This window comes from Pagrus pagrus, assembly GCF_965226575.1.
Source record: "Pagrus pagrus genome assembly, chromosome: 21".
In the NCBI taxonomy this organism is placed as follows: domain Eukaryota; kingdom Metazoa; phylum Chordata; class Actinopteri; order Spariformes; family Sparidae; genus Pagrus; species Pagrus pagrus.
Genome location: NC_140208.1, coordinates 15,529,835 through 15,555,468, shown reverse-complemented (window position 1 = coordinate 15,555,468; position 25,634 = coordinate 15,529,835). Strand labels below are relative to the sequence as shown.

Sequence of the window (25,634 nt, the reverse complement as noted above, 5' to 3'; positions counted from 1 at the left end):
TTGTTGTTTTCTGGGGGTTTCTCTTACTCGACTCCTTTGTCTCACAAAAAATGAAGAAATACATACGCTATTTAGAATATGAATCACTCTTTAGTAGATGCATATTCAGTTCACTATGCTGATGAATCAGATTGCGGTGTGATGAAGGGGCTCATCAGTTATTCTTGGATGTTTTTGATAGAAGCTACTCTACCAGAGCTCCATACTGATGAGAACCGCAAAGCTCCAAGCTGCCTCTGTATGTTAAGAGTATTTGACAGGAAACCTCTGCTAGCTCACCCTCATAACCATTGGGATCCCTAAATGATCTATAGACCACAGCAGTACTCCCGCTGAAAGTTAATGTCTATCAAATGCTGGGATGTAGGATGTTGTAGGACACGGAAGAACTTCTCACCCAGAGATGAAAGAAGGTAGATATGTATCTGATAGAAGAAAACTTTACAAAGATATGGCATTTAATCTTTATCTGGTATCAGAAACACACTGCAGCTGTGGAATTACTCATCAGCATAATATGCTAACATAACAATCTTTAGTCACAAGCCAATAACCCTCTGCACAATATCATCTAATTGTCAGAGAAGATTATTCGAGAAGTAGGAAATCGGAGGTTACTGCAGTTTGGCTGCTATGAAATGGAAAGAGAGAGTGGAGTGAGACTTACAATCGGAACGGGGACAAGTTTTTCATATTCTGGTTTGAAAAGCCCTTCAGCAAACACTTATTACCCTCACATCTTCACCCAGAGTAATTCAGGGAACACAGAGGAGTCCTTCATGATCTTATGTGGTTATCAAGATGGAGCCTCTACCTCTGTGCTGTTTTTTATTCTTCGTCACGCCTTTTAATAAGCACCCAGGGTGCCACTGGGAGCCATGTTGTCTGATGAGGTCACTCTCATGGGTTTTCCAAATAACATTTATGGGGCCATGACCTGCTTATTCATTTGAAGGAGTTGCTGGGGATGTGAATCTCCAATTTCACCAGATTGTGGCAAAGAGGGGGACGCATTTGTGCCTCTTCTAATTAGATTGTCAGAACAAACTGAGACCACACAAAGGTAAATGTATTTGAGTGGAGGCGTAATTGAATCCTCAGTCAGACTGTGCTCTAAGATATGCTTGTGTCTTTTCCACAAAGCAAGGTAAGAAAGACCCTGTGCTGTCTTGAATAATCCAGTTTGATATTGAAGATGTGGGAAGTGGTTTGTCAACAAGGATTTCCCTGTGTCAGACACACAAATGCCTCTAGAGCAGAGCAAGACCAATCAATGATTTATGGTGACCATAAAACACTTGAGAAGAGGGTCTGGGAATGCACCCATCATCTTGTGTGACCCAGTTCTTGAGGAGAAATTTAGGGAGAATGCCACAGGGGATCAGCTGCCCCCTCTGCTGCCTGGTTCACTCTTGCTTGGGTAAAGCACTTTCCAAATGCCCTTGGGCTGCTCGCTGAGGGTCCAGAGTGCTCACAGTGGCAGCCAAAGTCAGCTCCACCTCGAGCAGTGTTTAAAGGAATGGTTTGACATCTTGGGGAATGCACTTATTGCTTTCTTGCAGATTTGAAGCAGAAGGGTAGCTTAGCGTAGCATATAAGACTGGAAACAAGCTTGCCTGGATTTGTCCATGGGTTAACAAAACCTGCCCACTAGCTCCTCTAATGCTCAATAATCAACATTTCATGTTGCGTTTGTTTAATTTGTCCAAAAAACTATAATTTTATGTTTCATGGGGGCTATGTGTAAGATTTTCTAGCTGAGACTCCAGGAAGTTATTGGTCCCAAGAAATTACCTGCTAAGTCAAGATGAAATGAAACATTTTTCAAACCTTTTTGGAGACATCCTGGGTCATTTATGGGGGTGTTGGTAAACTAAAATGAGAGCATGGCTGTTCAAAATAGCAGAGCTGTCAGAAAATGTATGAAAGAAAAGTAATTTCTATTGATTATGTACTATAAAACAACATGTAGCAACTCTTATGGAAGAGGCTGTCAGCAGAATGACAATGTAAGAGATGGTGAGACATACTACCGTAACAATATGTCTACGGAAATACATACAGAAATGCATGCATGCATGAACAGCTCACTCTTCTCTGCTTACAGTATGTGTTGAATTACTTTGGTTAATTTACTTTTCAGTCAACTGCCATTTCAACTGTTTATGAAACTCCCACTGCTCTTGGTTGTGTCTTCTGTCTCCGAATGTGGTAGGCTAACAGAAAATGATGTTCATACAGTGCTCCAAATTTACGACTGGTCCAGTTTGGTGCTTGGAGTGACTTTTTACCAACCCCCTCCCCAAAAATAAACGTCTTTGTATTCTTATGTCAAAATCTAATCATGTTTTCTTCCTGTAAAACAAAAAATTAAGTGTGCTTACATAGCATTTAACCAAGCAATTTCAAGCATTGACAGCTAACACGACGTCGATCAATCTTCAACTTTGAGCGGCACAGAGCAAAACTTAGGTAGTTAGCAACAGCATGGTACATCGGTGTGTCTTCGGATGTTAAAACTGTTATGTTACCTCAAAATATGGTGGTTACAATCCTGCTGGCTAGAATTTTTAAAAAAAAGAAAGTGGGGTCTGTTACAGCTCCAGATTATGCACTAGACATTTTACATTGGACTGCTTCAGCAGCTACGTGAATGCTACGATGGGCGTCGCCTCACTTCCCCTCAGGGCTACTGCTATCCCGTCAGTGTAGCTACACAGTAGCTGCACACCCAGTCTTCAACTTTCAAATCAAATTTCTCCTGTTTTGTCCTTTTCTCTGAACTTAAATTAATTAGGCCTAGCTGTAGATGTGCTGGTAGGTGTATTTTGCCACCATTCAATAAAGGTATGCTAGCTATTCCAGTCTTTATGCTATGCAAAGCCAAATGGCCAATTTGAATTTGATATAAGAAAACAAACAAATCGATTTTTTATTTGTTTTTCTTTTTTGGCATGAAACGGCAGTTCCTCGCTTGATGTAACAACACACAACATTATTCAACACATGAACAGAGAAGGGTGAGCTGTCTGTTGTAGCTAGCTAATAATAGCTGATAGCTGTAGCTTCTTCTTTAGCAGACAGACTGAGTGGTATCGATCTTCCCAAAATGTCGAAGAATATCTTTTAAGAAAACAAAAAGAAAAGCGTAAGGAAGACACAGCTTTCACTAAATCACATATTGATTTATTTCCCTAATTATCCTCCAAGTACAAATTTAGAGGTGGTTGTTTGTGACAGATGTTTTCTCTTTGTGTTACTTTTTTGTTGTCCATGCTCCACAGTTTCAGTGAATAGGCTGAGTCTGTTTTACAGAAAACAATGATACTGATCTTGACAGAGTTAATCTTAAGGAAGCCCAGGTACAGCCTCCCATGACGAGCAGGAGGTTCAACAGTACTGAAAAATAGATGGTAAGCCTCTCTCTCTGACATTTCCTGACACACACACACACACACACACACAGCTCCCTCCTTTCCTCTGTCCTTTGATAACAGACTCTCACGGTGGCTTTGAAACCAGCCACTGTTAAGAAAGGCTCACCACCAGAGGAGATAAACACAAAACTAGTAACAGTCATGTGTTGCTCTGTATTTCTTACAGCTTATGTATCTGAGTGCGCGCATTCCTTTGTTCACCTGTATGTACGACAAGTGTGTGTGCATGGCGGGAGTGAGGGTACTGGTAATGTAACACCTCTGTTCCCCGGCACACATAAATGTCGCTGAGGTTAATTTAAATTTCAGGCCAGCTCAGTTTGCCCCGCCTGCTACCTTAGACACGTTACACTGGTGTGAGCATTACAACTGCTGGGTAATGGGACACAAAGTGGAGGATAAGGTGACGCATCCAATCCCACAGAGCGCGGCCCGGTTTGGGATTGGGTTGCAGGTGAAATTGTTTCCAGGCCCTGAGATCACATGGGGTCTCCCAGCGAGAGTCCATGTGGGCACCTGATTTCCTCTTTTAGCCAAAAACGGGTATGCTACACCTAAGATGCTGCGTCTGAGGGGAGTGACACGGATGTCCTTTGGGTGAATGTCAATCTTGTGTGATGGTTGGTCTCAGGAGAACACACCGTCTTAAAGTCCTGCCTTCATTTTGTGTGACACAGCACCCCCTGTTGTGGAGATTGTGTACGTGTTAGGAAAATAAATGTCCTTATCTTAAATGTGTTCACATCGAGATAAACATTTATTATTCAAATATGCTTTTGTAATAAATGTACATCAGCAATAACACACAGTGTGCGCAGGTGAAACCAAAAACACAGATCGTAACAGCAAACTGTTCAAGGCAGGGCCACAATTAGGCAACCGATAGGCCCTGAGGGCAAAATGAGATGCGGGCACCCTGTTGCAGCCCCCACACACCTGTTTCTCCCAACCCAGAGTCGCAGAACACAACCTGAATACTACCATACTGCAGGTTTGAAGTAAGTTATTTTGTGAAAATTGGATTAAAATCAAACTTTAAGAATACATGTCATTTAATCATATTAATAACTAAAGTATTAGAGGTGATAAACTATAATTGACACCAGGCTCATCTATAAAACAGGGCCTCAAGATAAGGTAAATGCAGCATGCAACATAAGCAAATATGAGTAACCAACAAGGTAAATTACAATCTTGCTTGTTTTGGCCAACCAGCAACCCGAGACCTTCACTGATGGCGGTTACCTGCTTTGCCAGGTTGGTAATCCATCCTTGTTTGACATTCTAATCCATGTACCAGCGTTTTCAGTGAGCGTAAGCCGATGTATCGTACCATAATATGATGTCAAAATGTTATGTTAAAGAACAAGTGTGTAGGCGAAAAAGCCGTCTTCAAAGCCAGTGTGTGGTTTTGGTGGAGTATATGGAAGAAGACCCCCTCTGTAGATTTAAAGGCTCATTCTAAGATAACAAAAACAAAACTATTCTTATTTTCAGGTTTCATTATACACAAACGAAAACATAATTATGAATATTGTATTCAATTTCTGCTAGTAGACGCCAACTAAAGTCCCCAAAGTCCTACACACTGCATCTTTAAAATGTCATAGGTGACTTGGTGACTGCTACTACACATTAAATGGGTATTTCAATTTTACTATAGACATATAATGACTGTTACGTGGATTAACTGGTTAAAGCACAGGAGATTAAATGTGATTATTGACAGCTGCAATTAATATTGTATACAATGTATTATGTATAACTATTGGACTGTACATAGATATGTATGTACATAATCATGCTGTAGACAATCAATCTAAATCTAGATTCAGAGATGTAGCCTATTATCTATAGTGACATAACCATAATGTAGGTCAAGGTTCTCAGTCTGGATAATGTACCGTCAGGGACTGATCATCTCTTGCGAAATCCACAAAACTAAAACGGGAACAAGAATTCATGAATAATTTTTCATTTTTCAGTTTGTATAAATTCCGATCAGAAGATTACACAGGAGAGGTATGCTGATATGTTGAAATTCAGCTGATGAAGGTGCCTTGTATCCGAGTGAGAATTGTTATGAACTTAACTAATAATGTTTCCTGTAAAATCATCTGCTGAGCAATGTCCTCTCCCATCCAAACCTCCTTCCTCTGAGGAAAACACATCCTCCTGACCGGGTCTGTATTCCAAGTAAAACACATTTTGCAATTCTTTTCTTCTGTCATTTCCCGGATAAAAGAACAGCTCAGCTTGACTCTCACTCCATGTGAAATCACATGAAACAGTCTGTTCTGCAAACTCAGGTTTCGAAATAATCTGAACCTGGTCGTCCTGTTTGATTAGCGGTATCAGTCAGTCATGTAACCATAGCAACTTGTCTTTGGATCTGACCCATGGTTCAGAGCATGCTATTTGAAAAGTTTCCTGATTTGTGTCTTAAATGTACCACAAGGAACTTAGAACTGGTTGTGAAACAGTCTCATTTAATACTGATGCTTCTATAAGATCTACATAAACACATGAGGCCATAAGCAACGAGATTGGCCATTTCTATATAGGTATTGTTAATGCCTAAAAAGCTAGCTATTTTAAAGAGTGCTGAGTATGAATTGAGTAATCTCACAGCCTGAGGAGAGAAGCTGCTCTGTAGTCTGTTGGTACGGCAGTGGATACTTCTGTTAATTAATATCAGTTCCTTCGGGCCAAATGCTTTTACTACAAACGTTTCAGAATGTATTTACTTATAGCTACTAAGATCATTGCAGATTACCAATATTTATGTTTAAAAGAAGAAAACATTTGAGATTGACACCTTTCATGAAAATAAGAAGTGGCCTCTGGACCCAGGATTGGCCGTAAAGCCTATTTTCTTACAGGTACGGTATGTAAGTATTGGCCACTTGTTGAATTAATACTCCCAACCAAAAGGGGGCAGCATACCACCAGAGTAACTGCCAATTGTAGCTGCTGTTGGCTAGTTAGCTCAGTTAGCCGTGCAGCTAGCGATCCAGGCTGAGAGCGCAGGGCACCGCAGAAGTGTTGGTGTTTACACCGCTAGAACAGGAATTTACTCGTCCCGGGGGTAACTGGTTAAACGTTGCAACACAATTCATAGAGGTCATAACATCGGAACTGTTATTCTTTCACATTTTATTGATAATTTTAGTGAAATCTTGAATGTTTCCAACCAAAATTCTTGTATATCGCATCTTTAACATGCACCTTTAAGGTGTCATTTTGGGGCTCTCTAAACTCAAGTCATTTAACACCTGGGTAATGTAACATGACAAAGAATCTGTATGTCACAGAAATAAGAGATTAAGATCATCTTAAAATCCCTTTAGAACACTTCAACCTCTCCAAATTGACATTAAGGTCCATCTTTACGATTCCTGTTGAAAAGCAGAGCCTTGTTCTTCCCTGCAGAACCTTATGCTAAACTCCAACATACTAAATCTAACGGACTCCATGCACCAGACATCTTTCCACTTCTTGTTATGAGAGTGATGCAACAATCAGATACAATCAGAAAGGGGACACTGTGCAATGGATCAAATCAAGCATCAGACTGGATGTGCTCAATGGTTAAAAAGGCAGGAAATGCTTGTACAGCCTTTCTCTGCACAGCCGGAGGCAAGCTAGCACATTGTTCCACCGCTACAACCAAATAGTGTTTCCAACTGGGTCATTGTCGGGGCCACAGAGCGAAGCCTCAGCAGTGAATAATGCCCTCCTTTCATGTGCAGGATTGATTGGAGGTCAGACCAGTGTGGATTTCAGGGATCAGATTTGACGGCTTCACTTCACAGCCTGTCAAGCATGCCAGATGTAACGTAGCTACAATGACTGATCAAGGGGCCCTCGTGTCAGAGCATGAAGCAAACTGATCTGCCACAATGGATGCTCCGGATTAACCTATAAGGTGATTACATACAGTAACTCTCAACAGAATGGTAAACAGTATGTCTGGAATGAAATGAGGTTTTATGAATAACTAGGAATAGAAACGAAATAGGTTTCTTTCTTGCAAACAGGTGGATGTGAAAATCAATAATGTAGCCGGAGCTTAGCTAAACATAAAGATGGGAAACAGCTAGCATGGGTCTGTCTGAATGGAAAAGATGTAAAAAAGCCTCAAAACTACATCTTCAGTTTTTGTACAGATTAAACAAAAAATTAAAACATGGCAATTAGTGATCTTTGAGGTGTTGGCAAGTGCTGATTCTTAACCTGTGACGTTCACCTCAGTGACTGTTGCTTTTGACTGCACTTTGAGATATTTCTGAGTGAAATGTATAGCGTAACAGATTCCCACCAGATGGCACTCTTGTATCTGTCAAACCTTGTTCTCCTTTTCCACTGCCCGTTATACTGTGCCTGTATGTACATAAATTCTGGTGAACTCTATCCCTGAATCACCTGTGTGGATCGAGGAAGCTTCAGTCTGTAGGTAGTCATTTGCGCTCCCATCTCATGTTTTACCACAAATATGAGTGTCTTACAGTATGTGTTCCTGTAAAATGACACATTTTCAAATCTATTAATGGCAAGGCAAAAGCCACAAGGCATCCAGCTTATGACTACAGACGTCATGAGAAAATAAAACAAAAGGTTTCTCACAAAAGTCCTACATTTCAGAAGGAATTTAAACACTTCCAGTTTCAATTTCCTTCCAACTGGTGTCAGATGATGCCTGTTTCCTTTCTGTCCCTTAATGTATGACCATAGGATAGTTTTGTGCAACTGGCCAGACTCATACCTGAACTACAGCGGTTTTACATCAGTATAAAAAATCTGTGATGAATTCCAGTTCCCAAAATAAAAATCTTGGATTGTGTTACTTTGGAGGCTGATACTGTCACCCCTTTCTTCTTTCTTTATTTCTTTCTTTGTTTGTTTCTTTGTTTCTTCTTTTCTTTGTTTCTTTCTTTCTTTGTTTGTTTCTTTGTTTCTTTGTGTCATTTTTATCCTTGTGGTACATCACTCTTAAACATTCTCACTCTATTATTTGCTAGAAACTTTAATAGCTGTCTTTCTGTAACCATTTTGTTTTATTTTATGTCATACTAAGTGATTTGTGGTGGATTTTGTTTGAGAAATTGTATTAAAAATGTGTTACTGGGAGACACACATGTCTGTTAAATGACTAATTAACAGAACATCTAATGTTGAGCCAAATTAAATTATTAAATTAGATTACATCAGTAATGTAATGTAATATTTAATAATACATTAAATTAAATCAATAGATCATTATTAATTCTACAATATGGATCCCATTAACTTGGGCCCCTGTTAAAACATGTCAGGGCTTCAGCCTTGTAGATTTCGTAGAAATCTCCTGTCACTCATTGTGAGAAAGATGATCAAATCATGGGAAAACCCTCACATGGACTTGCTATATATACCACTATAAGTGTGCTATAAATCATAGATAGTTTTCACTTGGGGGTCAATACTTAAAGACATTCCTGAGCAGAGGCAATGAACATCCTGATTGGTGAGTAGGCTAGTGAGGTAATACTTGAGAAATGCTGCTTTCTCTTCCCTGCTGATCTTATCCAGACACAGCAGACAGAGACTCTGAGGGAGGGCTTCAGGGAACTACTCAGCATCAGCCTCTGGACTATCTTTACTGGTATTTTAGGCTATTAAAGTTAATTTTAAAACATCTGGACCTGTTTTTAGGAGTGAGGAGTAGATTTCTTCTCAGTTTACATCTGATCAGACTCTCATATTCGCTATGTTTAAGTGCTGTAGTGACTTTTGGCTCAGGGTTTCACATTACAGACTATTCTCAACTCATGCAGCTATTTAGCCTGAGGGGAGACAGACATGCCCAGTGCTGCAGCAGGCACAGAGGAGCTGCTGAGGAGAGAGGAAGGCTTTTGTTCCGCCTGTTGTCCTCCTCCTCCTCCGCCGCACACACACACACACTTTGTGCTGGATGTATAAAGCCGATTGTTTTGATGCCTCGGCGGTGACATTTCGGTTTTTCTCCTCCCGCAGCAGTCTTCGTCCTTCCCTGCTACATGGCCACGCTCGGCCGCAGCGCACCTCTGCCGGGGAGAGGCGCACTTGTTGAGGATCCGCAATCTCAGGAGCTGGTAGAGATGAGCCGCAGCCTGATAGAGAAGATCCTGCAGGCCATTCCCGACACGCACGCGTCCTGCATTACCTCACAGGTGAGAAGACAGTGAACGCGTCACGATGGCGCCAGTGTTTACGCCTAGATGTATTAGTGTTGGTTGTTGGCGCTGCTGCGGTAATTCTGTCTATGAGCCCATAATAAGAGCTCCTGAGCCTGAGTCAGCACTGTGCCCTGGTGCTGGTCTGACAGGCTGCTTCATCACTTCATGTGTGCAGCAATCATTGTGTGCATTAGAAATGTGTTGCATATAAAATACACACATTTGATGAATTATTAGTTGTAGTGCTACTCAGAGGTGGGAAGTAACGAAATACAAATACCTCTTCCCTTACTGTACTTGAGCTGACAACTTTTTAATTTGAACACAAATGTCTGCACTTTCTTCTCCTGACATTTTCAAAACAGGCTCGTCACTTTGGTTGTTAATGCATTTGAGAGGGGTTATCGATTATTGATCATTTACCAACCCAAAGTGTCACTATTTGACGTCCTGGGGATGGAACTGTCTTTGTGGTGCGTGTACGAACAGCTCGGACAAATCCTGCTGACTCTCTCTTTAAGTTATATTAGACCTTAAATTTGATTAATTTGACGTGAGGATCAGTTAGATTTGCACAGAAATGGCTGGCAGAAATGATGCTCTCTACTTTAATTTGAGTAAAAAAGTTGAATTTTGAGTCTTTTTTATACAACTATCTGGAGCCTACTTCTACTTCAGTAAAGAATGTGTCACTGTCTGACGCAGCAGTATTTTAAGCAGTAAAGAATTTGCTAAAAGACTCCTTTGCACTAAGTACTGCATTTAAGTACAATATTAAGGTACTTCTACTTGAATATCTTATTACAAGTTACCTTACAAGTTAGACAGTAGTACATACAAGGCCTATAATAAGCTCGTAAAATTTGATGCACCTAAAATTAGCTCAACCTCAACCGCTCGCCTACAAACTAATAGTGACCCCAAAATATAACACATGCAACATAGTGAGTACTTTTGAAGCTTTGAAGTAGACTGTCACTATATCAGAAATAATTCACAGTAACGATAGGCTATTATTGTGATATTTGTAGACATTTTGAAGAAAACCCAGAAACAATAAACAATGCTGTCAATCAAATTACTCTTTTATGGACTAGAAATATCTCCCACACTGTAGCTGCACACTGGGTTCGCAGATAGCTTCTGCGTTGTTGTCGTCGCCGTCGTCTTCTTTTTTGTTTAAGGGCAGCTAGAAACCAGGGTCAAGGTGCTTACCACTGCCTAATATGACAATACGAGAATAAAAGGAAATATAGATGATTTAAGAGGCGCTGAATTTTTTATGCGATATTATCATATGTGTATTATTAACATGATATCAATATTTCATTTGCAAATGTCATGGTTATATTGCAGCACAGCTACTTTAAAGCTTCTACAAAATCTGTCAATTTCATTGATTTGGGCACCCCCTGTGGTCAAAAATGGAACAAAGTAATTTCGTTCAATTTATCCTTGGCACTCTGTTAGAAAATCAGTTTTAATTTTCTCACTTATCAACCAGATAAGTCAGAATAACTATATTAACTATTACAGAAGTAGCAAATCTTCTCACTAATGGTCTCGCTTGCTTATGTAGGCTGCTATCTATCCATAACATCTCTACGCTCTCTCTCCACCACAGGCCCTACAGCTCAATTCCTCTGAAAATTCAAAGCTGGCAATGATGGCGAAAACCATTGGAATCCCCTCTGCTCCTGTACTCAAAGCCGTGTCAGAAAGCTACTCTTTGGTGAGCATCAGAATAATTCTGTAAATGAAGTAATGGATTAAGAAAAAACAGACAACATGACCTGATATTCTGTCCTCTTAGGAGACCTGTTTGACAAACATGTCTGAGGGTCTTCAGCTGCACCGGGCCTTACTGAGCTCTGTCACTCCTCGCCTGCAGAACCAAAACAAAGTGACCGCGCTACAGACTGACATCAGAGACCTTGTCATTCAGGTCAACAAGGTGGGGGATTTACTGTATTCTAAATCAATCTTTCTTAACAAATGATGCTTACTTTTAGGCAAGTTTACTGATGTTTTTTCGTGTCCTTTGCAGTTGCTGAAAAAGGTGCAAGCAGAGGCTGTGGTGCAGCCCTCACCGACCCCTGTCGCCTTAAATCTACCAGGGGAATATGAATATCAGGTGGCAGCACACTTGACTCTGGTGCAGCTCCAGGCCTTCGGGCAGGACGTGGTCCGCTGCCTCAGGAGCCTGGAAAAGAGCAATGAGGAGGAGACAGAGAGCTGACCATGATCCAACCGCTTTTGGCACATGTCCAAAACGTGACATATTCTGCCATTTTTTATTATGGCATTAATTTATTTGTTACAAATATTTATTTCTATTTATATAGATATTTATTTAAATAGAATATTTATTGAGGGAATTTATTTTTGATAGCTTTGTATGCCTTGTTCCTCTTTTTGTTGACGGCTGAGCTAACTTCTGTTTTAACACTAGTCTGCTGACCTCTTCTGAAAGTACGTCATCATCACGCCTACTTTACATGGCAATAACTGTAAAATGAAATCCTCCTCCAAAAACAAACTATACACATTTATATTTAAAAAGTGCAAAAAAGAAGAATACACTAACAGTTGTCGCAGCCGAGTTTAAAGGGGCACAATGTAGTTTTGGGGAAGAAAAAGAAAAGATCTTCGTTGACTGATTTTTAATTTCTAAACAAACAGAATAAACAAACTCTCTTTGTTTTAATGACTGAATAAACTGAATAAACAAAATGACCTTAAAGGACAACACAGTTCCACACTATTTTACCCTGCCACCTTTCTAGCTTCAAACAGTGTTATGGGGACCTTATTTTCCTCTGAGAAGATTGTTTATTCAGGTTTGGAAAACAATGAGTATATCTGAGTTTGTATTATTACCTCATTAATATTTTACATATTAAAATTCTGAGTTTGAATTTCTTCTCCAAAACTACATAGTGCCCTTTTAATAAAAAAAAATGTGGAGGAAAACAGGGAGTTTAGCGACAGCCTGACTTCTCAACATCTGTCTGAGCTGAATGGTAACACTAGCAGACATTTGTTAACACTCATCTGAGGGGATTAGGGGCACACTAAGGATTAATGATACAGTCTGTTAAATGTTTAAAAGAAACTACTTTTGTTTGAATCCGTTTTGAATGAAAAAAAAACAACCTGTATGTGTTTGTATTTTCTGATTTTCCAATAAAATAAATAACCGCACTGAAAAGGGAGTCGTTCCTTTCTGTAAGGCACTCGGTGATGCTCAGAAATGCTGTCTCATTGATGAAATTACATAAATAAATAAATTCCAGTTAAGCCAATACTGGTATAGAGAAGTGCAACTAAAAGTGAAATAGAGGCTCTTGTGTAATTATTTCTGCCACACTGCCAGACAGATTTCCTGGAGTGTTGCAAGCAACAGTGGGTGGGCAACGGTCTGATGACCACGAGCTTTTGTCACTAAGAGGATGGTCCAAAGTCCCTTGTACGTAATGTCATGTGGCCGTCTCGCTAGCATGTGACCGTTCAACTGACCCATGGTTTGTGATCACGGTGGTCATGTTACGGTAACTTCCAAATGTCACCAAACGTAACCGTAGTATGATCTTAACCACACAATGAAGGAAACACATTCCAAGTAAGTAAATACAGGTTAGAGGAAATAGATTATGTTCATTACGGGGTTTTTATTTAAAAACTTATTTACACATTCTTTGTGTGAAAAAACATAAAAAACAATAGCAAAACAGTGTTTACACAGACATGGTTATAAACATTGTATTTTCCAACAAAGACGATCTTTAAATGGACAATCCAGTCACACTCCAGTCACCCACTAAGACACTGGGCCAACCAAGGGTCATTTTGGTACCGAGGTTAAATTTAGACCCACAGCTTACAGGGCAGAGATGGCTTTGGCAGCTACTCTCCTGCCCAGTGGCAGAGTCAGGTCGGTAATGGCCAGGACGACTCGAGGTTTGGCCAGAGCAGGCAGCTTCACCAGCTCAGAAACCTGCATGCACAAAAAAGACAAATAACTGTTATTTTACTGCTTTAGTATCTCTGAAGAAACAGTTCAAAGGGCATCATGTTGCTCAAGGCACAAAGCAATCAGGTCATCCTTATTCAGATGGAGGTTCTGACTCCTTGATCTGGTTTTTAGGGCATGTTGGTTCATATACAACAGCAGCAGCAAAGCCACTTTTCACACCCTGACCCTTGAATTTTCTTATCACTCCTCAAGAATAAATTCCAAAGACTTCCCAATAATGTCTGGTGCAACAGCTGTTCATCTCCCTCCTTATCTCCACCTGACTGGCTTCCACTCCCAGTTTCTTCTCCTCCCAGGTCATAACTCACCATTGTGAAGGGCATGAACTGCAGGATGTTTCCACGACTTCCCTGCTCCAGGCACTCAACACACTCCTCCATAAAACTCTGTACAAACTGGGTGTGAGGGCCCGCCATCTTGGAGCCCACGATGGAGGAAATGAGGAGGAAAAGGTTGGCTGAGGAGTAGAGAACAGGTGGTGTGAATGGTCATGGTAGAAGTTATTAGAGGTTTATGTGTTGATGGCATTTTCCCAGAGGTGATGGGCTGTTACTGCAGAGGTTTGTAACTAGAATCTGTTCGCCTCCAAATAAATTTTAATTAGTCAAGTTAAAAATGTTATTGTTATTTTTTTTTAAAGCAGAACTGGCAAACAAAACTTTCATTAACGAGTGACCTTTCTGTGATTACTTCCAATCAAATACAATTAAACACCATTTTCTTGGCACCACTCTGGAGCGGGATTAGCTCAAGTTTGTGGGGTTATCCCCTGAAAATTGACGAAACAAAGGGCTAAAAGGTGACAGTGTGACACGGGGCTAAAGTAAAGCCCAGTTGAGACCAAAGATTCACAATGGGACAAAACAGTTTAGATCGTTGCTGTAGCGTAAAGTGGCCAGTCTCAACTCGACTCAGGCCGGCTGATGGTGCTACCTGCGACTCAAATGGCCCGTGGCAGGTCTTAGAACTTTATGCACATAATACAATCACAGCACCTCATATTGAAGTCAGCTGGTTGAGTCAGCTACAAATTGTTGGTTGAAATAGCAGGTTTGGGCGTAGGAAAGAGAGGATCACCTCATTAATATGTCTGAGTAACAGCCTGACTGTATGACACAAGCCTTGAAAGTTTAAATTTAGCGTACTGCTAAACTGAAAACATAACTGCTCTTCTCCTGCTCTGCTCACAGGTATACAACTAAGTAACCCACTAACACTGCTCTTTCATATTTGAGGGTGTTGCAGGCACAATGCCAGTAGCTGCAAGTTATAACTCATCGCAAATTTTTGGAACAGGCCTTTAAAAGAGTAGTCATACATACTCTACAATATAAACAGAAGTCACATGTTCCGGTGGATATTTTACCCAGGTCTGGTAGAGATGCAGTGTAAATGATATGCCCCTTGGTCTTGGGTTAGCCCTGGCTTAACAGTGTGTTTGTGAAAAGTTATCGAAAGGTCAACTCTTAGCTCAGGGTTAAAGATAGAGCTGGACTTAAAATATGCAGTGTGAAAAGCCCTTTCATTATCAAAAAACATTTTTGTAATAACAATGAACAATGAAAAGTGGGCAACAACCTGAGGGGAAGACCAACATAAAATGTCTTACTAATCTGTTGGCCAAACAAGAGCAGGAAGAATACCTTCAGGTTTTAATTTAACTTGTCACTTGACCGTTGATCTCATTTCTTCATTAAGGAGGTATACAGAGTGGACAGATGTTAGTCCATTTCTTTGTGCAATATGCAGCCAAAAAAGGACACAGTTTGGACACAGACAGAGTTCTCACCCAGGACTCTGTTGAGAGGGTCCCTCATGTTTACAGTGTGGAGCTGGGAGGCAGAGAGGGAACTGCTCATAGATCGGTCACCTGTAAAATAACACATGACGTAAGAAGCTGCACTTTTGTTTTCATTTAATTTTATGAAAACAATACATGCAACAACAAACTGCAAACAGGGAAGTTGAAATTATCAGTCAAGTGTTCTGTCAGTGGTTGATGAAATGCGATCTCGGCTTAAGGTTGTGAAAGTCAAAAAAGGCTTCCTTCTACTGAGGTATTGCACCATCTTCTTTTGTTCCTAAAATAATGTTGCTATACACATTTCAATTGTTTTAGTTTCTAACTGACATTTCAATGTAATAGGTGGAGTTCATTTGACAAAATACACCCACTTTTTTAGTTTCAATCTGAATAATACCAAGCAAAGAAGCTCATAGAGTCTCTGTATGAAGCCGCAGCTAGAACTGAAAAAATGAAAATTCCTAAAGCTGGTATGCTGAACACTCATTACGTAAGTTAGGTTGAAAGCAGGGTCAAAAAGTTATGAAGTTTGGCACCATAAAACAATAACTCCATTGCTCTCAAAACCAGCCTCCCTCCTGTTGTTTTAATACTCAATTGTTCAAAGCTAAAACCTCGCATTAGACTGCACTGCCTCAAGTCAGGACCTGCTGATGGCTAAGAAGCTCAACATGTAATTAATGGATAAAAAAAACTGGATCGGTTAATAACAGCAAGCTTATTTATGCTTTTCTGATTTCGCTGAAAGTGCTTACAAGAAGCAACTTGTCGGTGACAGGGTCTTAAAGGTCCATTTGCTTTTGAAAAGCAGCTGGTATTTGCATAATCCCCATCTCAGGCTGACAGACTTCATAATGAAACCATCTATTAAAACCATCACGTAAATAGACTGACCTGGACTGGAAAGGGCTACTGGCTCATCCTCATTTGAGCTGAGCAGACGCATGAGTTTAGAGGGTTGAGTGTCATCCAAGGGAAAGAGGCTGTTGTAGTCCTGCAACACAGTTAGCATTGTATTAAAAACCATAAAAATAATAGTTATTGCTCTCCTATTTATCTTTAATGTCTACAATTATAAGGAATAAGATCAAAGAAACAGGTCAGTGTCTCATGTTAAAAATAGTATTTTAATGAGGAACACAATACACAGCCATACGACACACTCAGCCTTGTGTGACTGTTTTACCTCAATATCCTCCCGCTGCCTTTTGCGCTGACGAGCTGAAAACGGGCCTTTGTGGTGAGAGGAGTATGAGCTGAGCGCACACCACACACACAATCTGAGAAGTTATCGGGAAAGTACAGTTAACGGCAGATCTCAAAATGCAAAAACCGAAAACATCAAAGTTATTAAGCTTCTCTTACTTGGCCAGAGCTTTTCCAGGCGGGTCCGCCAGGCTGTGCCAGTGGGCGGAGTCCGTGAGCAGGTCAGGCAGTATGGTACCCAGCAGGGTGAGGGTGATCTGCTGGGTGTCCAAGCAGAAGATGCTGTAGAGTAACTCCACCACTCGATTGGCCCACTCCTGTCGAGTCTCCTTCAGCAGCTCCTGAGATAAGACAGTAGTCTGAGTACTGAGACACACTGAGCAATCTGGCTGTCAGGCACACTCTAAGTTCTATTTGATATCATAAGTAAATTAATATGCACTAAAACTTTATTTATGTAAACCAGAGAAACTTAATATTATTTTCTCCATTAATCCATTAGTTGTTTTGTCTATAAAATGTCAGAAAATGGCGAAAAAATCTGTGTTTCCCAAAGCCCAAGACGACGTCCTTAAATGTCTTGTTCTGTTCACAGCACAAATATTTTCAGTTTACTGTCCTAGAGGAGAGTCAAGAAACCAGAAAATATTCACATTTAAGACGTTTAAAATCAGAACATTACTCAAACTGATGACCTCAGCACCAATTTTCAAAAAAGCTGGCGACTCTGCAGCTCTCATTAACCATGGAAGTTTCAAAATATGTTGGGCCAAAAAGACACACTCAATCCTTTTTTGGGGAAAACTCTGTAAACATGAGCAAATGTGTTTACAACAAACTACTCAACAGAATATCTTTAAATAGAGTGAAGAGTGTGCCCGTTTATGACGTTATGCCCACATACACAATAATAGATAAAGCCAAACTGAGCCTCTATTACTGAGCAGCAACTGCTCTTAATACAGGAAAAATAAATTCAAGATCATCCTGGATAAAACACCCAGGAGCATTTGCACAGATGGTAAAAGCCATATTGACCACTGTAGTATGGGTGTAAACCAGAGGAATCTAAAAATCTAAATATGTTCCTGAGCAGGTAATATTATCTAATCCAACATAATCGATTTGTTGACAAGGGTAACCCATAGTTGGTCAGAAATGGAGTGAGTGAATAAACAAGCCGTTCAGTATCAGTCAATGCAGATCTTTGTCTTCGGATTAAAATATCTTCCCCAAAACTACACAGTGCACCTTCGGTCAAACATCAGCAAACATTTGACGGTTCCAGGTTGCAAAACGTGAGAATTTTCTGCTTTTCCTTGTCTTAAACTATATTTAACTGAACATGTCTAAGTTTCTGACAGTTGGTTGGAAAAGGGAGACATTTGAAGACATCACTTGAGGCTGTATTAAATTAATTTTCATTCATTTTTTGCGATTATTAAAGAAAATAATTGTTTAGACATCAATAATGAAAATTACTGTTAGTTTCAACCTTTAAATAGAGGCAATGTTGCTGATGTTGATTCCAAAGTTATCAGCAAGTTTTCTTGGTCCGCCTACCTTTACTAAATTGTTAGTGAACCAGAAGACCCCTCCCATGTTGAGAAGACTCTCAAACAGATGCAGCGCCCGGCTGTCCACCCAGCCTTTGCGCAGTACCGTCTGGAACTGCTTGCTGAGGGCCACGTGGATGGGGTCTTTGGCCGGCAGCAGGTTGCGGTAGGGGATCGGCTCCTGGCCCTCCACTGGGGGGCGCAGGGTCGCAGCCGTTTGTTGGAAAACGTCGGCGCACATATGCTCCATGATGGAACTCATTATGATCACGCTGGTGGGAGTGTGGGGGGAAAAGGACGTAAGTGTTATTTCACGTAATGAATGAAGATTCATCTGCATGACTTCACGGGCGCTTGTGAATATAAATGAGTGTGTGTTTGTACCGTTCATTGTAAAACTGCAGAGTGTTCTCCCCATACAGCGGTGTTACAAGCTGTCGGATCATAGTCTGGGGCTTCTCCCTCTCGTCCCTACCCAGCATCCTGACATGGGCCACCAGCCACGCCACAGCACAGATTGCCATACTGCAAACCTTCCCCTTAATGTTGTCAGTGATCTTCTACACTCAAAGGGATAACAGCAGCAAGAAAAAGAGGAAGGAAGAATGTGGTTAGAAGAGTAGAGGATTCTTGCTAAAACTGCTTTTGTTTCACATTACGCTGTTTGAAACTTGAATGGGAAAGGGGAAAAAGTGACACATCAGCTTCATCTATTAAACTTTGGGACGTCACTGCTGTTGCAAGTTCTTAGCACGTTGTTATTCGTCAACTTCCACAGAGCATGACGTATGCTCACTTGAGTAATGAGTCAAAACTACAAAAGTAGGAAAGAGAAAATTCTTAGACATGCAATGGTCAGGGAGAATCATATGAGCAACTGACACTCTGGAAATTTCACTACTGTGTTTTCCATTCACAGAAAGAAAAAGTAAAAAAATGAATTAAAAAAAATAGAACATTAAAGATAAACAGACCTGAACTGCCTCCACAGAAAGTACGCCGTTCTCCCACGCATTGAGAACTTCCAGGATGGCTGCTGGAGTGCTGAGGCATATTTCATGCCATTTCACCTGACTGTCACAACAGATGAACGTCAGAGGAAGTTCCATATTTAGAGAAATGTCGGGACATATTTAAGACATTTTCATTACATTAAAGCAATGAAAAAAAAAAGAAAAATTACAGTAAACTGCTCGGTATCACTGCAGTAGATGATCGGTCTAGAATCTGATCTGATTTAAAGTCCTAGTTTCAAAATAGAAATGACACTCATCTGAAGCGGTGCTAAATATGCCTACCAAATGTATATATTAAAAAAAACATTTATTAAATGTTTATATTCCATAAATATAAATACAGAACATGGGGGCTTTAAGTACATTTAATTAAAGATTAGCCTACAACTTACACTAGTTTCATCTCTGAGGAGTTGTTCAGCAGGGTGACCAGGCTCTCCACTTTGCCAGGCTCTGGTCTGAAGCAGGGGTGGTCGGGGTTCAGAGTCTTGCCTTCCTCAGGCATACATGTCTGCAGCCATGTTTCAAAGAAGGGGGTCTCCCCTGAAGGGCTGGGGTCTGACAGGATCACCTGGAAACGAGAAATGGGGAAGCCATGAATCGTATGAATTAATTCAGGTTCAATCAATCTACAATCAGAGATGTGGCAGCAAATGTTATGCCACCAATTCATCACAGCCCTCTCTGGACATCTTGTGGCCTGATGCTGAAAGAGCAGGCTGAAGTCCACACAGAATACTCTACCCTAGAACATCAGTAGTTTTTTTCTGACAAGCTTGAATTGTCTTGAACTAACCTCAGATCCATACGTCTGTACCACATGGCAGAGCATGAGGAAGGAGATGTCAAAGAGCAGGGCCCGCACTGACGCAGACTTGGCTGAGGGAGAAAAGGGAAAAAAATCCCAAATGTTAGTATCTCATTCACTAAATAAAATGTCAAAGAGGGAAGAAATTCCCACATTGGAACATGTCACTCTTGTATTTGAACTCACATCCTTCGCCGCTGATGTGCTTGGGAAACTCATTAAGTCTAGAGCAAATAGAAAAAAACACATTACAAGATGTGAAACATTTGGTTAAAAATCTTCTTTCTAGGCTGACTGGAGTTTCCAACTGGCTAAACACAGGAACATTTACAAGCTGCCACCCTTTAAAATATGCTTAATTACTATTAGTGTGACTGAGGGCCTCATTTGTCTTAACTTAGAACTCTATTTTGCATTTACTCACTTAATGAACTTCCGTGCAAAAGATTTTAGTTTCCCAGTGGCTGCTGCTGCTGCCAAGAGCAGATCCAGGCTCTTTCCAGACAACATGTGTCCTAGGACCCCCAAAAGACCTTCAGGGGACTTTGAGTGGTCTGCATCGACTGTCTAATGAACGACAAAAGAGGAAATATGTTCATTTGTTCTTCTTTCAAAATGTATGTTATATTGTCGTGATATCTGAGAACCGCTTCTGATATTTTCCTTTTAATTTTTCTTAGCATGTCTGCGCATTTCTGTAGCTATTATGAAAACTAGTTTGTACTGACCAAGGATCTTATTATAGAAACCTCCCAAGTGAGTAATCTTATCTTATCTCATCAACTGTATTCAGGAAATAAGCTTATCTTATCTGGGATAGAAGTTTGGCTATTACATAACCGTCCAAACAGTTTCCTAAGTTTGGAATCCTCAGCTGGGATGACATATACCCTGTCCTAAATTCAAAATGACTGCCGAATTGGCAGCACCACAGTTGTTAGGTCTGTATGGCGATGAGAAGGAAGACGCGGAACAACATGAGCACCAAAATATTATGCCTGAAAAGCTACTCAAACTCTAATTGTTGGAGAAGCTCACACTGATGTGTGCCTGTTTAATAAGCAAACACTGATGTTTGCCTGTTTAATAAGCAAACACTGATGCTAGCCTGTTGGAGAAGCTAACATAGATGTTAGCCTGTTAGCTTTAAATTTACTTGACCGTCTTTCAATGATTGTAAACTCTCTCCTCCACACACACAATTAATACCTCCGACACATCAAAGCTAAAATAGCTAGCTAGTGACAACTGAAGCGAGACAGCCGTTCTCAAGGATACAGGCAGTCCTGTGTATATTCTAAACACAGATACAGGCATGACAGATACAGGCATGACAGGACGAGTGCCGATTGAAGAGTAAGGTTTCTTAAGTTAAGAAAGATACGAGGTCTGAGATAGGATAGGACACAGTCATGAGTTTAGGAATCGCTTCTGAAATATGACAGAATTTTTCCTTTCATTGAAACCTATGACAGGACTAGCAATTTGGACATTTTCTGAAATTTGTCCCCAGACCATTAATCACCAGCACTACAGCAACACTGTAATACACCAAGAATGCTCTGTACAGTCTAGGTCATGTTATAGTGCTCTACCTTGAGAATATTGGTGACAGTTGGCTCCGCTCTGAGGATGAGACCTGGGTTAGGCTGGATGTTAGCATTTTCTGCAGTCTTTAACCTTGGGGCGAACTCCCTGTCCTCGGTCCTGAATCAAATTTGCAAGGGAAGGGGAGGGGAGAGGAGGAGAGGAGAGGAGAGACAGAGGCGAAGTGGGGCAAATGGGAGGGAGGATGGGATGTACTGTGTGAATATGGTGAACAAATTTTCATCCACAATCATATTTAACAACAAAGTTCAGAAAACAAATTTTAAAAAAACGACAGAAAACAGGTGTCATGGTGTTGAAATTGGAGCCCGTACCGTTTTGAAGTGAGGCAGGTTGTATTTGAATCTGACAGCAGACCAAGCTTATTACACTCCTGTAGGAGCATGCCGAGGCAATCGCAACTATGTAAAAGGAAGCACATGAAAAATGATAAACGTCATGGTGCTGGCATACCAGGCATTTATGTAGAAAATATTAGATTACAGGCTGCGAAGATGGCTGTGGCAAGATTTCGGAGCACATACTTGCATCTCTGATCTGCTTTGTCTAGCAGTGGTGTGAGCTTGAGTAAGTACTGAAACGCGATATTCACATCTTCCATGAAGTCCTGAAAAATACAGTTGTCATGTTTAAAAGAGATAGTGAAGGTTCATTACATCACATTTTAAACATAACTGCTTCAATGACCAATAGTCATGATTGGATAAGTTTGTTAATTTGTGAGAAAGACATCAGTGAGTCAATTGTTTTACCTGTCCTTTGTCACTATAAGGATACTTCTTTAGTCGGAGCAGAACCTGTGGGATCTAGCAGAAAGAAACAAAGTCATTTAAATTGAGTTGCATGTGCATAGATGTGACAATCCTTATGCAAAAGAGATAAATATAAAAGTATAGATATATAAAAGCAAATAAGATAGCATAATATGGCATGGGATATGATGTAATAAAACAAGATAACATATACACAAGATATAGTTATGTATAATATAATACAGTACAGTGTGGGAGTGTATACATTGTAGTATAAAATAATATATAATCATATTACTATAGTATAACATAAAAAAATATACAAATGAGGGGTCAAAGTGATTGGGTTAGTCTGTGGTAACAAAGAGAGTTCACTTATGACAATCAAGTGAAAATAATAATGGCTTAAAACGTAATGAAATTCAGCTTCACTCAACATTATGACATTAAGTGTGGGTCAAAAGGAAAATAAACTCTCGGGCCAAGAAAAAGAGAAAGACAGACAGAGAAAAGGGGGAGCAGTCATCTTTGAAGTTGAACTTGCCTTGAGGAAAGTGAAGGCAGTCCATTTGAGCTCCTCTGTGCCCTCTGGTGACTCAATAAGGCCAGTGAAGCAGGCCTTCCAGATCTCCAGGACAAAAAGAGGAGCAGGGATTCGCTGTGGAAGACAAACTATTACAGAAGACTGTGGACTGTGAACACCGTTTCTGTGTTCCAACAGGCAACGGCGTTTAACGCAGACTTAACAATATATTTCACTTTTGATGAAGTTTCTCAGTCATACAGGTCATGGTAATTCTAAGTGTTGTATCGTAGGCAACTGGACTTGTTTGAGTTTCTTGAAACAACAAATTTCATTGCAATGAAATATTCACCTGCATTCTCTTGATCATCATCAGCTGCTCCACCAGAGGCTGTGTCTCCCCCGTCAGATTCATGGTCCCTTCCAGCATGATGAATGCGTGGACTGATGGGAAGGAGGCATGACTCTGAGGGTCACACTGCACGGACAGCATCTGGGTAATACTGAGGAAAACGCAAAGAGCTAGCATGAGCAAGACTGATTGTGATGGTCTTTGAATTATTATATCACCACGTCTAAACTGAGCAATGTCATGCGCAAGTTAAATAGCTATGTGCATTCAATACTTAAGAATGAGGAATATTTACCCTTTTACTAGTGACAAGCTTTCTTCTAATTTAGTTCTCATTGTCTGGTTAGGTACGTTTCCGAGGCCTTCCGTCACTTTCACCATTGACTGCTCTACGTTGCTCCAGGAACCTGTGAAGGAATTCAACAACACTTAAGATTTATGGCTCCTAACATTCACGCATGATAACATTTGACTGATAGTAACTTTTTAAGCTTTTTATGTAGCTTTGTCAGGGGATAACCATCACCTTAAATGCTAACAAAAATAACGTCTATGCCCTTATTCATTATGCACAATCTTGCATAAACACACAATCGTAACACCTTGTTCCTCCAGCCGAGCGATGTGTACCAGGGCTCTGTTCTTGGTGCTGCTCATCAGAGTGTGAAGCCTCTCCTGGCAGGCTCTCAGGCTGGCCTCTGTGCTGGCTGAAGGACCCAGCTCTCTCAGCTTCTCGCAGTACCAGGCACAGCCCTGCAGCAGCCACACCACCACTCCCAGCAGAGCCCGACAAAGCCCAATGCATTCCTCTGCTTTCCCGTGACAGCTTAGAAGTCGGAGATGCGAGCCAGGGTAGTACAAAGGAAGTACAAAACACAAGATTTACATAAAAAGATGACGTGCCCATGTGAATGAAGTTAGAGTAATAGGAATAATTATGATAAAGGATCATTTCTGGACTTCTAGATTTCCCATTTAACATGTTATTAGTGGTTAGTTAAAATGGTTGAACACAGATGCTAGACCCCATTCAAGGCAGATGATATTCTGCATGTTATAGTTATATATTAATTTACCATTCCAAAAATGTACATATACCTAGTGTTAGCCTTAATTACATAGAGTTACAAATATGCTCTCTGCATCTACAATGACTTTATAACAGAAAAATCATCGATGTAGGTATTATGATGGGTATTAGTAAGGGTGTAAAATATGCAATACTAATGGAGAAGGACAACACTGTCATCAATAACTTTCATACCTGAGACGATGGCAAAACATGTCCATGATCTCCAACAGTGATTTGACACACAGCTCCCGGGAAAAATCATCAAACTGTAAGAAAAGAGACATATTCATGAGAGCCTTATATGTGATAGTTAAATGCATGCTGTCATAACTTTCAACAACCATTAATCACCTTGCTGATGGCTGTAAGCACACTGGAATAAGACACCATCTATGAAGAGAGGAGGCAACATTCAGAACTTGCAGCTCAACATCAGCACCATTACGCACAATGCTCAGCTATGCCATTATTTGATAACGCTGCTTTTTCTCTCACCTGGGAACTTATAGCATATTTGAGGTAAGACAAAATAAGGGGGTTAGGAGAGGGACCAATCATCGCCTGCTCCATCAGGGCCTCTGGAATACACAAACAGCATTTAAAGCCACATTATAAACAACAATGAGATAACTGGTGTCAAGTCAGATCACTTGCATAATGGCTGGGGAACTTCACTGTCTTTCCTCTGACCTGCAAGGTTAAGGTAGTCCCATGTTGCTCCCTTTGGAAAGTTTTTCTTGATGTTAATGGCCCACTGGTAGTCACTCCATCGTTCCTTCCATGCCTGCAGAATGGCTTGCTTCAGGTTGACCACCTTCATCCTGGTAAAAATGACCATAAACTTGTAAAAACAATATAAATTTACAAAGACACAGGCTTGAAAAGCTATTCTGTCGTAGAATACCACTTTGTTTAGCTTTCCTAAGCTACGTTATTCATAATTTGGCTAGCTGACGTTAGCCGTTATATGCCGATGCCATTCATCTATGAATTAAGACAAAGCTGTCCTGCTAGTTGCAAAAACACAAAAACGCCACAGTAAATAAGACAAACCCCGCTACACAGCGTCACCACTCATTTCGGTACTTACCTGACTTTTTCAGGTTTTCAGAACATAAAAGATATTGTGATCGTAGCTCCTCTGCTTCACAATACAAAGAACGCCATTTTTGCTGTAAAAGACGAAAGAGTTCATTGGTTGATATTTCGACGTCTGAATATTCTTTCCGCTGATTGGTTTAGAGAGGCGCCGAACGCTCAACGGCAG

The 25,634-nt window shown here is 40.5% G+C and overlaps 2 protein-coding genes across 2 annotated transcripts; one reads left to right on the top strand and one right to left on the bottom strand.

Annotated features, from left to right (window-relative positions):
- The first annotated feature begins 8,995 nt into the window (after positions 1-8,995).
- On the top strand, positions 8,996-12,773 carry csf3a (colony stimulating factor 3 (granulocyte) a). The gene is made up of 5 exons (XM_084341839.1): positions 8,996-9,081; positions 9,453-9,628; positions 11,259-11,366; positions 11,448-11,588; positions 11,682-12,773. Exons 2-5 carry the CDS (start codon positions 9,476-9,478, stop codon positions 11,871-11,873), a joined length of 594 nt encoding a protein of 197 aa, XP_084197965.1. The 5' UTR covers positions 8,996-9,081; positions 9,453-9,475; the 3' UTR covers positions 11,874-12,773.
- A 512-nt stretch (positions 12,774-13,285) lies between these two features.
- med24 (mediator complex subunit 24) lies at positions 13,286-25,558 on the bottom strand. The gene is made up of 26 exons (XM_084342027.1): positions 25,458-25,558; positions 25,058-25,188; positions 24,863-24,945; positions 24,719-24,757; positions 24,560-24,633; positions 23,898-24,121; positions 23,591-23,702; positions 23,296-23,446; positions 22,965-23,078; positions 22,421-22,474; positions 22,193-22,275; positions 21,983-22,069; positions 21,656-21,755; positions 20,485-20,627; positions 20,247-20,284; positions 20,049-20,131; positions 19,645-19,823; positions 19,211-19,310; positions 18,621-18,796; positions 18,244-18,508; positions 16,840-17,021; positions 16,661-16,754; positions 16,369-16,468; positions 15,460-15,540; positions 13,979-14,127; positions 13,286-13,631 (listed from the first exon to the last, which is right to left on the bottom strand). Exons 2-26 carry the CDS (start codon positions 25,185-25,187, stop codon positions 13,515-13,517), a joined length of 2,958 nt encoding a protein of 985 aa, XP_084198153.1. The 5' UTR covers position 25,188; positions 25,458-25,558; the 3' UTR covers positions 13,286-13,514.
- Between the last annotated feature and the right edge of the window lie 76 nt (positions 25,559-25,634).

Bases quoted from the DNA above. Each gene is read 5' to 3' on its own strand.
- csf3a (XM_084341839.1), top strand. From the start codon at position 9,476: ATGGCCACGCTCGGCCGCAGCGCACCTCTGCCGGGGAGAGGCGCACTT. The intron at 9,629-11,258 runs GTGAGAAGACAG...TCTCCACCACAG, and splicing joins CGTCCTGCATTACCTCACAG to GCCCTACAGCTCAATTCCTC. The intron at 11,367-11,447 runs GTGAGCATCAGA...CTGTCCTCTTAG, and splicing joins TGTCAGAAAGCTACTCTTTG to GAGACCTGTTTGACAAACAT.
- med24 (XM_084342027.1), bottom strand. From the start codon at position 25,187: ATGAAGGTGGTCAACCTGAAGCAAGCCATTCTGCAGGCATGGAAGGAA. The intron at 22,475-22,964 runs GCAAGTTCAACT...TCTTTCTGCTAG, and splicing joins CTGCCTTCACTTTCCTCAAG to ATCCCACAGGTTCTGCTCCG. The intron at 17,022-18,243 runs GTAGGCGGACCA...GTCTTATCTCAG, and splicing joins TCACTAACAATTTAGTAAAG to GAGCTGCTGAAGGAGACTCG.